Source organism: Apis dorsata, unplaced genomic scaffold (genome assembly GCF_000469605.1).
Source record: "Apis dorsata unplaced genomic scaffold, Apis dorsata 1.3 scaffold_346, whole genome shotgun sequence".
Classification (NCBI taxonomy): domain Eukaryota; kingdom Metazoa; phylum Arthropoda; class Insecta; order Hymenoptera; family Apidae; genus Apis; species Apis dorsata.
The window spans coordinates 191,648-209,473 of NW_006263613.1; the positions used below are offsets into that span (position 1 = coordinate 191,648).

Genomic DNA, 17,826 nt, shown 5'->3' on the forward strand with positions numbered 1-17,826 from the left:
TTTTTTATTTTTTTTCAAAAATCAAATAATTAAATTTTAATTATTATCTATTTTAATTTGAAATATAAAGTTACAATTTCTTTTGATTCTTAATAAACTGTAATTAATTTATATTGAAATTTTATATAAATATAATAACTTTCAATAAAATCGTAGAAATAGTACGTTTTGACTTTTGATTATTGACTAATAATCAATAACAAAATAATAAAATAATAAAATATACATTCATTCTTATTATAATTATATATATATANTTGATTCAATGTAAAGTTCAATGTAAAATTTATTGAAAAAAAAAAATGTATAGAAGCATCTAATATTCATAATGCAATTTTATAATTAATACAGTAATATATTTATCAAAAAATTAATAGTAATAAATTGATGTTTAATATAAACAAGATTTTATACATAATTCATAATACATAATTCGTTTAATCAGATATAACAAATTACATAAATTGATTTATTTTTGCAGAGAAATGAAAGAAGAGAACGAGAACAAAGAGAAATGGCTAGGCTTGCTGCGAAAGAAGCAGGAATAGGCAGNATGGTTCTTCGAGGATTTCGAGATCTCATTCGATTACTGATAGTGATACTTATACCCAAGTAAGGAAATTAATTCATTATTAATAATATAAATAAAAAAAATTTAATTAATTTAATATTATAATATGTATATTATACTATTATTATTATAGTATAGTATAATGTGAATAAAAAATTTAGAAAATTTTCAATTATAATTTTTGAATGATTAGATTTAATGGAGTATTCCGATATCTTTTTATAGAAATTAAAAAATTAGATCAAATAATAAAAATTATAAAATTTTATTTAAAGAAAAGTAAAATTATACTTTTGAGATGTACTAATACATAATAATATATAAAATTATATTTAAGTTATTCATTATTCAATATTATTTGATTTCAATAATATTTTTATTTATCTCTAAACATTTTAAATACATATATAATTTATTTATATATCTTATTTCATATAACGCATTATCTATGCGTTTTCATCAATTATTATAAATAGATTATTAGTAAATTGTTATGAATAATTTTTTACATGATTAAAGAAATGGAGCTTAATACAAATAAAAATACAATAAAATACAAATTTGTTATATTTTTTTAAACAAATATACACAAATATAATAATGTGTATTACATTTTGAATATTTTAAATTTTTTTACATATCATGTGCATTTTCTGAATTTTTGTTTCCAAATTTTGCATAAATATTTGTTTTTCAGTTCAAAAAAAGAAATGAAAAGCCTAAATTTCTTAAATAGAATATGTATTATATTATATTATATTATTTCACATAATTTACAAGATAAATATTTAATGAAATTAATTCAAAAATATATCTTTTTTAATATTAATATGAAGGAAACATATTGAAATTTTATATCAATCATCTTATTATGTACATATATATATATTATTTGGAAAATCATATAACAATAATTGAGTCATAAATTAAAAAAAACTGAATACATAAATATGAAGTACAGTTTGTAGAGAAGTTTATCATGAGTTTTTTGTATTTTTTTAAAAACTTTATCGATTTCTTCAAGTTATATCCATACTTGCGAAACATTTTATGCAAGAAACAATTTGTTTGAAGAAGAGAGTAAAGCAATCTATCAAAGGAGGTTTATTTATCGATCAGTGGACAGCGATACTATTAATCAAATTAAATTATATGAAGTATATATTTGTTTAAAATATATATACTTGTTTAAAATATACTTGTTTCTAATAATAAAAAACATCTAATAAAAGATAAATCAAATTATTATTTATTTATTCTTTGTATAATTCAATTTATTTTGTTATATATTTATAAATATTAATTTATTATATAACTATTATTTGTTCTATAATTTGTTTAAAATTATTTTTTTGATAATATTTTATTCCTTTTCTTTTAAATAAAATAAATTATAAAAATAAAATTTCTTCATAAAATATATTACTGAAATACAAAACATATTTTGTTATTTAATAAAAATAGAATAAAATATAGAATATAGTGAATTAGATATAGATTACTTAAATTTAAATTAAATTTTAATTTAAATTTATTATTCATTATTCATTTTAAAATAAAAATGTTGACATTAATGTCTAACATTAATGTCTAAGAACAAACAAAACAATTCTTTTTTCGAATCATCAATATCTTATAGATTATTTGTAAATATAATTTTTTGGAATTTCATTGTTTAGTCCTTATTTTTAAGAAAATTGTAATTGAATATTTACAGCTAAGAAATCATATAATTGTATAATCGATAAATTTTTAAATTTAATTTTTTTGAAAATAATAATTTTTAAATGAAAAAAATTTATTATATATTTTTTGTTTATTTTCACATATAAAAAAATTATTTCCTATCGATAATTTATATCTAAATTAGAAATTATTTTATTTGTTAAATTTTTTTTTTTTGATTTACTCAAAAATGAAACATTAAATGAAAAAATTTTATTTTTTTATTTTTTATTTATTTCTTTAGGAATCCGTTTCTGCTTATTTATTTATACTACGTATAATGAAATACTATAAATAATTATCAGTTTAAAATAATCTTGAAAATCAAAATATCTGTCGAAAATAAAAAAATCAAAATACATATAGTTCGTTAAAACTGAACTATCATTTTGAAAATTATTATCTAAGATTCATTTTTTATCACAAATAATATTTTTGAAAATGATTCTGAAATAACTTTGATAGCTATCATTATTTATTTAAGTTTCTATATATTTTCATGTGAAAAAAATCCATTTTTCCATCTATTTCTTATTTTTTCTATTTGAACCAAGTAATTTGCTCTCATTCGAAATGTCATTTATCTTCTTGTTTGTCATGAAATAGTTTCATAATATTTCAATAATATTTCAAACAGTGATATTTCTTGAAATATTATTGTTTATGGCATTTTTTCTCGATTTATTTTCTGATATAAAATCGTCAATCTTGATACGAATAAATGTTAAATAATTTTAACTTTTTTTAAATGTTATGTTGTAATTTTTATTATACTTTTTTCGAGTTTAAGCTCATATATTTTATTTATGATATTCTAAGTTTAATTTTTTTTATCTTGCTAACATTTTTAAATCTTGCTAATATTCATTCATCATATATTTATTACAATTATTTCTTTAGTATAATTAATCATGATTGAAAAATTCATTAAAAAATTGAAATAGAATATATTTTTTTTTAAAAAAAAAGAAAGAAAAAAATGAATACAAAAATAATAAATAAATAAATATAAAAAGTAATAAAAAAATATAAATAAAAATAAATATATATTTAGAAGATTCTGTTATATATTGATGGTATTGTATAAATATTATATTTTTAAACTTTTCAAGAAAAGTAGATAAGATTTAAATATAATTAGAATCTTTTAAACATTTAATTATTATTAATAAATTTATAAATATTATTTTTACACAACAATTAATTTTTAAATTATTATTACAACTATAGTAATTTTAAACATTAATAATTCGTTTTAAAAATATAATTCCCTATTTATTCTTTATAAAAATTGTCTTTCGTTTCTTTTTTTGTGTTTTTAATTGCAGTTTTTTTAATTCAATATTTATAAAATAAAGAAAGGATCAAATAATAATTTATCTTTTATTTATCTATTTATCTATTTATCTATTTATCTATTTATCTATTTATTGCAAATAAAAATTCAAATTTTACAAATGAATATAAAATAGTACAGCAAACTGTTATAATGATAATGTTTTAATGTCTAAAAGTACATAAATTTTTTTATTAAGTGTTATTATATTATTTAAAGTTTTCTCATATTAAAGTTTCGTTTTACTTATATTTATATTATTTTGAATTCTTTGAACATTTCAATTAATAATAAATCAAAATTTAATGGATAGTACCAGTATCAGTTTGACAGCTTCAAATTCCATAGAGACATTTCATATATAATAACTTAATAATTGCTTATTAAGTTAGATAGCATCGTTTATAATTAATAGAAAGATTAATAGAAAGATGCACTATAAATAGAGCACAATGAATTTCGTTAAAATTTTCTTTTTCGGATAAAACAAATAATTTATTCGTTTTAGAAGAAATTATACTGCATAATAGCAATGAATTATTATTATTTCTTTTTTTTTTTGCGATTATAGAAGTTCTATTTTTATATGTTTAGTATCTTTTAATATTTTTTAGTATAATATAATTTGTTAATAATTCATTTAGAAAAACTTAAAACTTTTATTAAAATCTTAAAAAAATATATCTTTTTAAAAGATATTTTAAAAAATACATATGTAAAGATATATCTTATAAATCAAATAGAAATCAAATATTTAAAATAATCCAATATTATATATTGATATATTTAAAAAATTTATTATTATTTATCTATAAATGATTAATATTATATTAATGATATTATGCTAAATATTTATAATATGAAGATATTTTTTTTATTTTATTTTGACAAATATATACTTTAAAAGCTTACATTCTAACATAAAAAAGAAATGAAAAGAAGAAAGAAATATCAAAATTAATGGAGTTTATTATATTTTTAACATATTTTTATATATTATTATATTATTAAAGATATTATTATGAAAAATAACTGGAAAAATTAGTTTTTTACAAATTTAAATTATAGAATTTTATGATAAAATATTTAAATATTTAAAATATTTAAAATAAAAATTTATTTATCGATATAATCTATTATATATTATAAATATATCTGTTATATAAAATAAAATACATAAAACTTTGAAAATTATCTGTATAAAATTTAATGTGTCATGTAAGTATTTAAAATATTCTAATCGAATATTAGAATGTGTATAAATTATATGACAAAATATAAATCCAATAATATGTGTATAAAACATAAAAGAAATAGATAATTCATTAAATAGATTATTATAAATTATATATAAATAACAAGCTACCTTTAGTAAAAAATTATTTTCAATTTCAAAAATTAATTAATAAATTAATTTAACAAAAAACATAATTTTATCATAATTTTTTTTAAACATAATTAATTTTTTATCTAATTAATTTTTTATTTTTAAGCATTACAACACAAGAATATTACATATTCCTAAATTTCTGAATCCTTTCTTAGTCCTTTCTTATTCTATTATCTCGTGAAATAAACAAAATTTATGCATAAATATGAGAAAACTTGCAATTTATCCCAAGCAAGCAAATATTTAAATTTAGGATCGAAAAAATTCCTGGCAGAGTGCGGAAGAGTTACGCAAATATAAAGATAACAAGAGCAAGGAAAAACACAATACCGTATGGAAGCATCAAATGGACGAGCCTAAGTGTAATATTCAAAAGGAGAATAAAATGATGGGTACTGCCGGTCAACCACCGATAATTACTCATACAGCGGCCACTCCTCAAGATTCACCGAACACCACTCTCGACGTCGGTTACAGAGATTTAAATTATCGAGCTATTTATCCTACTGCGGCACTGTCAATCGAATCTATAGATCGTTCAGGAGTACGTATATATTTTTAAAATAATTTTAATACTTAATTCGTATCAATTTTTTTATCATTGTTGACATTTTATTAGAAGCATAATATAATTATTGATAAAAAGTATTGATATATTTGATCATTTTTTAAAATAGAATAATTTGTTTTAAAATTACAATCTCTTTTTTGATTATAGATTCTTTCAAAATTGAATATGTTAAATTTAAAGTTTCAATTATTTTATTTGTGAATATTTTATACACTTCGAAAACAACAATGAATATTCATTTACAAAAATTTCTGATTATTTTTATTTTCTTTATATACTTCAAGAAATTTATTTAATTTATTGAATTTTGTTTGAGATTTACTTGAAATTGCATAATTTAATGATATAAAATTATATAAATGTAGAAATAAACTTCAAAATAACATTATTGAAATAAGGAAAAAAATAATAAAATATATATAATAATAAAACTTACATAACATATAATAATAAAACATTATAAATTAATTATTATAAATAATAATATTAACATAAAAAGAAGCAAATGATTTATTAATAAATTGCTTATTAATAATATTGCTGTCAGATTTCTAATATATTCATCATTTGAAATTGAATAACTTCTCTAAAAATTAAACAAGTAATTTGATTTTTTTTTTAAATTTTAGAAAAATTAATTTATTAAATAATGTGTAAAAAAAAAATTTTTTTTTAAATTATAATTATAGATTTTGTCAGCTATATATGTAAAATTTCATCGAAATCGATCGATATAGAAAGAAGCAATGGATATTTAAGAAAAAGATCTAAAAATCTATAAATTTTAAAGAGTAATCGAGTATTTACGAAAGTTGTATTGAAAGCATATTAAATTTTCTTTTAATAGGATTTACATATTTGATCATTCTTTTACACAGCGATTGAAATAATGATGTGAAATAAATAAATGAATGTCCATTTATATTCAGTATATGCATTTGATTATAAGATATTCATCTGATGCAATATCTAATTTTATAGTACAGTGAAACTTTATTCGTCATATTTTTTTTTTTTTAGATAAAAATATTTCGATATTCCTCCAAAAATTCAATATTCCTCGCCTCCAAAAATTTTTTCTTCTGTATGATTTATTTTTTATCATTATGACTTTTCGATTTTAAAAACAAAAATAAATTTTTGTTTAAAATTTCATTTAAATATTTGATATGATAAATATTCTCTCGAGATCGAGAATCGATTATTTCTTTTCTTTTTATTACTTCTTTGTTAATTCTATTGAAAAATTATTTATCTATATTTCTATATAAATCTATATTTAATATTTATCCGTTTTTCAGAATATGGAGATTTCATAGTATTTACTCATAGTATCATAAATTTGTTTAATTTAGTACGAATGAACGATTCATGTAATTGTTATGTGAATGATATTATTTGTTTCTATGTTTCATTAACTTAGTTAATTCGAAGAAAGCAACTGATTGTCAGATCAACCGAAAATACGTAAAATTGTGATTCTAACTTTCATGAGAATTATCGTTTGAACTAACTAACTTTTATAAATGGCATATACAGTAAAAAGCATACATCAACCAATGGGTATTTCAAACTATTATAACTTCGTAAAAAAAAAAATTTCACAACAATCAAACGAACTAGTTTTATAGCATAAAACTTTTACTTTCACAGTCCTAGAGTTCCTTTTTTTATAAATATTTTTATATCACAAATAGATAACAAATATATAACAAATAGATAACAAATAGAACATAAAGATACTTTTCTTTTCAAAAATATGAAAAATTCAATCGGTTCTAAAAAATACTGATAAATATTTTTTAGATTGAATTTACAATAGAATCTAAAATGAAATCTTTTGTTTACATTCCCAAACTTGTTGTATAATTTTTTTTTGTTGAATTTTTTGAATTGAATATTTTGAATATACATTTAATCGAAAAAATAAGAAAAATTTAATGTTTCTTAAATTATAGTTGTAATATTCAAAATTTAATAACTTTTAATAAAATTGAAAAAAATCATATGGCAAATTTTAGGTTATAGTAAAGAGAAGATTTCAATCTTCTCTCTATAATAGTCTATTCTGGATTCAATTACGAAAATAATTTTTCAGTGTTTCTATAGCAGATTGAATTTTTCAAATTTTTTAGAAAAAAAATATCTTTACTTTTTTATTTATTACATTATATAAAAACATCTTTCAAAAAAACGAATTCATTTGTTGTATAATTTTTTTTTTACAAAGTTATAACAATTTAAAATATATAAAAAGAACTTTTTATCGAGTTGGTTAACTTATATTTTTTATTATGTGTATATATGTATGATTGATATCTATTATTCGTAAATTGCAATTCAAAAATTATTGTGAAAAATTACTAAAATATATTGTAAATGCTTATACTTTTGATCAAATATTTTATATTATATATATAAGTGATCACTTTTATCTTTTCAAAAATAAGTACTTTAAATAATGTGCAAAAATTTATGAAAATTATTTAAAATAGTTTTAGATATTAATTAACTTATAATTATGGTAATAACAATATCGAATATTTTGATGAAATTATTCAGTTTGCTTCTAATACTCTCTATATAGAGTGACATAAAATAATTTATTTTTTAAATTTTACAATAAATCAGAATTTATTATAAATATATTGTAAATGATATTTGTCGAAACTGATATGTTTTTGTTGTCAAAAATTATTTTGAGAGATAAATCCATAAAGTTATTTTTTTTGTATCTTTTGTTTGATGTTAAATAAAAAAATTATTTATAAAAAATTGAACATATTTCAATTTTTTTTAATTAAAAATTTACTTTATCTTTTTGATATAATAATTTAGATTTTTTATATTTATTATACCGTACAGTTATTATAAAAAAAATTTTTTATTTTAAAAAAAAATATTATTATCTTAAAAATATCTTTGCATAAAAAATAAATAAAGTATCACACGATCTAATATCTTATATATGTTTATTTTTATACATATTTATTTTAAAGATATTATTTTAAAATATTTTTTTATTTATTTAAAAATATTATACAATATAAATAAATATTTTTTTGATGTTGTATGTCTAAATTATATTCTCTATATCTAACAATATCAATATTATTTATTTTGCTATTTTAATTAAATTATATGAACATTAAAATACTTAAATTACATAGATAATTTCTCAAAAGAGAATTTTTAAAAAAGAAAACATCTATATTTTTTTAATATTAAATAAATATTTATAATTTATTCATATTCTTTATTTTATCTTTAAAAATATACAAATTTTATTCTATCGCCTACGAAATTTTATTTTATAGAGTCAATGTAGTATTCCTTCCGGCCTGTTAAAGTTACCAGACGTTTCAAACAAAATATCAACTAAAAATCTCATTGCCGGACAATTTTCTCGACGAATAAGCCTTGTCACGGCTGTTATTAATCCAGCAACGAGAGAATCATCTAGTTCAAGGTAATGCATATATTTTACATACAAAATCAATTTTATACTTAGAAAATTAGAATAAATCACATTAAACGTAAAATTGAATGAAACCTTATCGCTTTCATTCTACTTGAAATTATATAACTATTTTTTGCTACAGTCCACCAAGGATACAAAGAGGTTATTCGTGGAAATTATCACGGCCATCTTTGAGGAAGAAACATTGGTCACAAACGGAAGATGAATCTTTTGGTAGAGACACTGTTTTAAATAACGGTCGAAACACTATATTAGGTTCCAATTCAACGTAAGTTTGAATAAATAATACATAATATTCATAGATAAAGAAATAAAAAAAATAGTAAATAAATGATTTAGAAAGTGATTCTAATTAGATAATGTATTTATCATATGATTTCTGAAGTCTATTAATATTATTTTGGAGACTTTGTAGCTCTCAAACGGAATAATTTATTAATTTTAATATAATTGAATATTTTAAAATTTTTTGTTATGTTGTTTTAACATAAATGTTTTATGTTAAATTGTTTAACCATTTCTTATTTTCATAACTTAACGTGTTTATCATATTGACACAATAAAAAGATAAATAATTAATTTTACTAATGATTTTATTTAAAATAAAAAAATTAATATTCACATTTTTCAGATTTTTTTCATGTATTCAATTTCGTATTATTCTCGATTTTACTATTGTTAATTTTGTTTCGCTATAAAGAAGAAATGAAGAAAAAACAGTTTTTTAAATTTTTCTTTTATGTATTTATTCAAAACTAAACATATTTAGTTGCAATCTAAAAAAATAATATAATAAATACATAATTGTAACAATTACAAAACAATAGTTACTCGTTAATCATCTAAAGCACTTTATAGAACATAAAAATTATATGTGTCGACAAGATTTTTTTATAACAAATATTATTATATTTTTTTATTATTTTTTATGTTTTGTCTTAATAATATTAAATATATTTTATATTTATATTTTTTATTAAGTGAAAATCTGGAATTAATTTTTTTATAAATAGCACAATAACATCATTTTTATATTTTTTTAAAAAAAATATAAAAAAAATATGTAAATAAAGTATTAGGATGAAAGTTAAATTGTTTCAATATTAAACAAATTTAATAAAATTGTCTAATATTGATCTTAATATAATATTTAATTTTAAGTGCTCTTAAGTTGCTAAATTTAAGAATATTTGTGGGAGATTTTAGAATCCAGGAATAAGACAATGTTTCTATTCAATGAAATTAATAGTCACAAAATATTTATTATTGTGTTTATTATTGTGGAAAAGAACTACTTCTCTAGTATTGATTTTGAGAGACGATTGTTTACTGTTCTTACAAATAAATATTGAAATTTAACATTTCACAATTTCTTCGTGAAAGCAATAAATGAAAGTATCAATATTGAATTAAAATAGTAACCTCTTTAACTGCTCAGTTGATGGTTTTCATTCATGATACTCACTAGTCATGTTATTACGTTTATTTTGAGAGATTTTTCATCATGTATTTATATGATTAATTGAATTCGAAATATTTTATCTATATCTATAAAGATATTAATTTTCTATATTATATTAATATTATATATTGCATTATACTTGGATTATTGAATTTCGATTGTATTATGTATATTAAACTTGAGCGCGTCCTTTATACAACCATAATTTATATAATTAATATATTAATTTAATATATATAATTATTTAATTTAACAGTAATTGAAACATACTGATTAATTCATGACAATATTTTATTCATTAATCGCTTAAAAACATGTTCAAATTATCAATTGCAACAAAATTTGATTATGATGAATATTTGATGTATTTTATGAAAAATTATATATTGATAAAGAATAAAACAAATCTATTTTTGAAAAATATTTGATAATTGTGATAACATGTGTAATGATATTAATTTCATTAAATATTTAATATTTTATGATTTTAATATTTTACTAAAGTGATTATTCTATGATATTTTAAGTTTATAATACGGGCAAAAAAATTTTTTATTTTTTACTTTTTTTTTTGATTTTCATTTCATTTCTTTACTTATTTTTTTTGTTGTAGATATACAATGTCAAAAAGGATATGAAAAAATTTAATCATATTTTTTTTTTAACAGTAATGGTTAAAAATATTATTCATGAGATTAAAAATGGAGATGATACGACACTTGAAATTTTAATTATTTATTAACGAATAAATAAAAATAGATTAAATAAAATTAATCAAAATCAAACTTCTATTTCAGACTTACTTTATTTTATTATTTTACTTATTTTATTAAGTAAATCTTGTTAATATATAAGATATAATATAATATGTAAGAGGCAAAAATATTCTAAATAGTGCTATAAATAAACTATAATAAAATCTTTTCATTCATTTCTGTATGAAATATTGATTTTCATGTTTTCCTAATTTCTAAAATTATTTTATCATATTTTTTCTTCGATATTGTAATTTAATTTTTAAATTCGTAGATATTAATTTCTAATTTAATATAAAATAGAAAAAATCAATCTACATATTGATATTATATTATATTATCTATTTAAATTGTTAAATTTAATTTTTTAATGATAATAATAAAAGATAATATCTTATGTACTAGATAATAGATATGTAATGTACTAGTTTCCATCTTTACACATATTATGTTTCAATTTAATCTCTATTTATTTTTATTAGAAATATTTTTATATAAATAATTATAAATAATGACAACTACTATTAGTCTAGTATTAGAATATATTGTTTTTGATCATTTTTAAATAATTTTTTTTCAATTAAAAAAAATTATATCTCTACAATGAAAATAAATATAATTTAAAAAAACTTAAAATAACTCTTTTCTCAAAATAGAATCAGGTATTAATTTAAAAGATTAATTATCACTTTAATTTTTAATCACAATTAATGATTAAATTTTTAATCGCTAATTGTGATTAATCACTAAATACATATCTTTAGTTGCTTATTACGATTTTTTTGTTTTTTAGTTGTTTTATTATGATTAAATTAAAAATTTAATTTTAATCATCAATTGCAGGATTGAATAATAACTAACTATTGAAATTCCTTTTTCAGTGAGATTACTATTCTATATGAGGTTTTTGTTCTTTTCGCCTTATTTTTGATGTTGCTCGCGGCCAAATATCGAAAGACGATAAAACTTATAAAGCATTTGTCAAATAATATTAAACCACTGAGATAAAATTTGCAATGAGATTTAAAAAATTTATTTATATTTATTATTGATTACTAATTTTAAAAATTTTATAAAAATTTTAAAAATAATTTTTAAATTTTTATAATTTCAATTTAATTATAATTTTAATTAAATCAATCAACGATTAATTTAATGATCAATCAATTAAATTAATTTTACGATAATTAATTTTCTTAATCATATGTCTATTTTAAAGATTTTAATCTATTAGTGCTTTATTCGATTTTATATATTTCAATGTCAAATATTTTAAAATTAAAATATTTTTTATCGAATATTTTATTGCAATTTCTTTTTTTTTCTTCAATTTATTATTATTTATTGCAATTTCTACTAATTTTTAAACAATTAAATATGACAAAAAGGAACTATTTGAAAAAATATTGAGCAGAATAGAAATAAAAAATTATATTTTTAAAATTTTCATAAATTAATAAAAGAAGATTTGAGATTTATTACAAATCAAAATTATTTAATTACATGAAAGTAATTTACTTCACTAATTTAACTTCTTTTATAAAAATATTTCTAAGACAAAATTAAAAAAATTATATAACTAATAAATCAATAATTAAAAAGAAATTTAATAATTTTTTATTTCTAATTTTTATCATATTTTAATTTGCAGAATTAAATTTAATAAATTTTTGAATATTTATAGTAATTCAACTTATGTACCTTATTTTTAGAACAAAAGTTAGAAAGAAACCTTAACTTGTTTAGCGATTTACTTTCAGATTTTTATAATTTGTTATAGTTTTATATAAAGTTTTACTATCTTGTATAACCTTCTAAAAAAAGATATTTCTTCAATTTTTAATGAAAATGTAAAGAAAAGTACTTACTTCTTTATTTTCTTTATAATTCTAATTAAACATAATTCTAATTAAACATAAAATAGTTTGATATTCTCAATATTCTCAATTTTTTTTATTAGAAAAATTATTAATTAATAAATTATTAATAAATTATTATTATTTATCATATTAAATAGATAATATGAATAGATACATATTATTATAGTTACTTATAATTTTTTTTTTATAATTATTTTTTTAAATTTATATATTGTTATTTTTTATTTATAATAAAATAACTGAATTTTGTTAATAAAGTTAAATAAACTCTTTCATATAATAATACTCTGAATAAGTAATTTATTAAAATATATATATATAACAATTTAATTATGTTTTTCTTTATAATTATTTCCGTATTTTTCAAAATATTGTTATAATTGACATTGTCTTTTATTAAAATTTCTTTTTTTTTATTTTTTGAAAAGAATAATTTAAATATGTAATAAAAACTTAAATAAAATAATATTTAAATTCAATAATAATATGGTATTTTAAGAAATATAGAACTCTAATTTATTTAATCACTTTAATTGTCAAATTACATTACTATATTATAATATACAATAATAATATATAATAAATTACATTATATAATATAATATACAATTACATTATATAATTTATTAATTATTAAAAAAATATATTTTATATGAAATATTAATGTTAAAGGGCAATAAATAAAAGATGCATAGAATGCATAGCATGCATATGTATATTATGCAAATATATATCAAATATTTAAATTAAAATTATTTAATGAATAAAATAAATTTCTATTTAGAACTCTAATTACATAAAAATGTCATAAAAATGTGAATTTATATAAATGTTCATAATCTTTTGATAAATCACATTGAAAACAAATCAATAGGATAATGGATATAACATGCAACAACGTTAACAATATTTATGAATATGAGCATGAACAGAGAAATGTATCTCGAAATCCATCAAGTCATTATTTAGGAATTAAATGCATATGTATTGATACATTTCCTCAAAATAATTTAATTAATTATTCGAAATAATTCAAGTAAATATTTTTTAATACCAAATAATACCAAATTTTAAAAAATTTTATTCTTTAATTTTCGTTAATTTTTTTTATAGATATTTTTTTTTGCTATTGCAATAATATGTAATTCAAAGTTTTCTGTTAAAAATCAATAAAATAAAAAATATACAATATATATAGAACTATGATTTTTGTTTTTTATTCGAAATTGCAATATTTTTTATTATGATAAATTATAAAAACTTTAATAATCATTAACAAATTATTTAAAAAAATAAATATATTTATACTATTTTTATTTCTCTGCAATTAATTTTTGACATTATGAAAATCAATATAAATAATTTATAAATATATTACATTAATATCTTTAATTGATTTTAAAATCATAGCATATTAATTTATTCAAATTATTCATTTTTAAAATATATGTGATATCATGCAAAAAAGAAATCAATATCTTCTTATATATCATTAAAAATATATATTTGTTTTTTCAAATTATACTATTAATATCTTTTCTCCTTTGAAATATCAAAGTAAAAGAAATATTGGTGCATTAAAATGTTAAAGATGCATTTCTTTGTTTCGTTCTGCTTTTAGATCTCGATCATAGACAATTAAAAGTATATTTATATATCAAAATCGAATACGATATCTGCTAGTTAAATATTAATTCCTTTTTTCTTCAATTACTTCTTTAATTATGTGCAATTATGTGACATTCTCAAAGCTAAATATCCAAGTAGTGGAAATTTCTAGTGTACATATCATTTTTCAAACAACGGTAATTACAATAATGTCTATTCAGGACAACAAATTCACGAACATGTTTATATTCTTCTTTAATGTAGTAACTTTCGGAAAATTATATTTCAGTTTCAACACTGGTTATTTATACGGTTCGATAAGAAATGACACGCAAAGCGATACACCGAATAATCGAATGACTGTCCTAACAAGCAATAATCGTAGTCTCAGCCCTAATAATTCCATCGAAAGCCATAGTTCCTCCATTAAACGTTACACAGCAACGCCCAATCAGGTAAGTGTTTTCAAAAATTATAATGAATTATCGATTGAATAGAAAAAAAAAACAAATTTGTATATTTTTAAAAAATGTGTATTATTTATGCTGAATTGGAAAAAATAGATTTTTCGAAATAAATGAATAAGGAATAAATATTTTTATGTTTTCGTCTATAATTTTATAAATATATGTAATTTTATAAATATATTTTTTAAAATAATAATTACATAAAGAAATAGTGTTTTAAAAATATAGGGAGATTCATTTAAAAAATATTCGACTCGATTATCTTCGAAATTATTGACGACACTAAAGAATATTTTGAAACAAGAAAACTGAAAAGGAATTTTGAAGGATACATAATATGACGCAAGACAAATTTTTTTAATTGGACGTAAAAGATAAATGAAAGTCAATTTTATTTTTTTAAATAAAATTACTTATTTTGTATACAGTAATATAATACAATAAGTAAGTAACTCGTTATTGTCTATATAATCACTTATAATAGCAAAAAACATCAGTTTAAAAGATACTGATAAAATCGAAAAACTTATTATACATTTAAATGGTAAACATTTCTTTATTTTTTATTATTTTTCATGTAATAAAATTTTACAAAATTTTATATGCTATATACTTTTATATTTTCACTATAAATATAATTAATATTTTTGTAGAGAATTATATTTTATTTCATATAAATTTATTCTAAGAATTCATTCAATTTAAGAAAACAAAGTTTCACATATTTTTTAAATGTTCTTATTTTTACGTCATATAATTTAACATTTTATCTAAAATATGTTTTTACTATCATTAATAATTTCTAAAATATTTTATTAACTCGTATTAAATATTATTTTAAAACAAATGTTTTATTAAAATATTTATATAATATTTAAAATAAATCATTTTTAATTTTTATTAAAAAATTATTTAAATTATTTATATTTCAAATTATATTTAAAATTTTTTAATTATAACAAATCTATTTAAGAAATCTTTAAGAAATAAATTAATTTTTTAATTTCTTTTTCAAGTTGTTATAATACAAATAATTATAATTAGAGATACGCAATTTTTTGGAATCTATATTTTATTTTTAATATTAAATAATTAGAATTTCTTTAAATTATAATAAATAAAAATAAAAATTTCTGAAAGTTTATTGAAATTTTTACAAACTTATTTATAGTTGTATTGGCGAACATAATAATTTTAAACTTTTAAACATTTTTAAATATTTATTTTTAAAAATTTTTTTTTAAATTTTAAATATTTGATTTCATATCATTTAACAAAAAATATTTCGTATAAAAAGTCTTTTTCTTTCATTCGACATAGTTTTCTATTAAAAGTATTGTTATTTAGAAACGATTTTTTAGAGAAATCAGTTTTTTTCTTTTGATAATAAAAACAAAAATAGAAATACGAACCGAAGGTGTTATTTAACAAAAATATATATTGTTACAATTCTTGTATATTAACAGTTTCAAGATTACGAGTTCCTTGAAAAACTTTCAACAACTTTTTTTCACAGTATCTTTAAAATGTGAAAGATCAATTTTCTTTCTTTTTAAACTTTTATTTGTTAAAAAATTATCATTTTATCATATTTTATCTATTTTAAAATAAATAAATGAAAATATAAATTTTCTTTTCGAATTATGTATTTTAAATAAATTAATAAATTAAAATTAAAATTAAAATTTTTTGATTTCAATATCTAAATATTAATACTATATAAGTTATAAAAATCTTCATATACTTATATCTTAAAAAAGAAATTCATCCATTTTAACAAATCTAATTTTGTTGAAAATTTGTTTATATGAATATAAATTTATTTTTCGATATGAAGTTTTTTTGCATATGTAAAATCAATTCTCAAATTTTTATTTTTTTTTCATATTTTATAAAATATCCTAGTTAAATAAAACCATAGTTAAATATATCTCTTTTACGAAATTATTCATTTTAATTTCTAAAATAAATGAAAATATTATTGAAACTTTAATTGATTTTAGCTGATTGCCTTCAAATGACTAATAAAAAATTATTCTGATCTACATATTCGATATTTTATAATATAGAATTTTAAAATAGAATTATTATTGATTTCGATAGCATAATTTATTAATTTAATTTTTAAAATATGACTAAATTTTCTAAAATATTGAAAATATAATATTTACATATTGCAAAATAATTATGAAGTGTGACAAGAATATTTCCAATATATAAATAATTTTCTTTTCATTATTATAATATTATAATGTTTATTTTTTGCATATTATATAATCTTTGTGATTTATATCTCAATTTATAAATTCTCGATCCATGAATCACGAAAAAATTTACAAAATGATTTTATGAAATATTACCATAGTTATTTTTATTTGCAGTTATTTATATAAAAAATTTTATAACAAAAAATTTTAATTCTTCTTATATTTTAATTTGAAATAAAAATAATAAATAAAAAAAATAATTACTTTAAATAAAAGAAAAAATAAATTCATTTAAATAATAAATTCTGAAATTTATTTATTATATATTTATTATAATATATATTATATATTATTTATTTATAATATGTACTAT

General features: G+C 17.1%; 1 protein-coding gene across 1 annotated transcript in view; it reads left to right on the plus strand.

Annotated features, from left to right (window-relative positions):
• Positions 1-17,826, plus strand: part of LOC102677394 (voltage-dependent T-type calcium channel subunit alpha-1G) — a 201,276-nt gene that overhangs the window by 167,965 nt on the left and 15,485 nt on the right. The window contains 6 exon segments of the mRNA XM_031511741.1: positions 482-548; positions 551-612; positions 5,276-5,566; positions 8,911-9,062; positions 9,196-9,342; positions 15,069-15,234. Of these exon segments, the coding sequence (XP_031367601.1) occupies positions 482-548; positions 551-612; positions 5,276-5,566; positions 8,911-9,062; positions 9,196-9,342; positions 15,069-15,234 (885 nt within the window).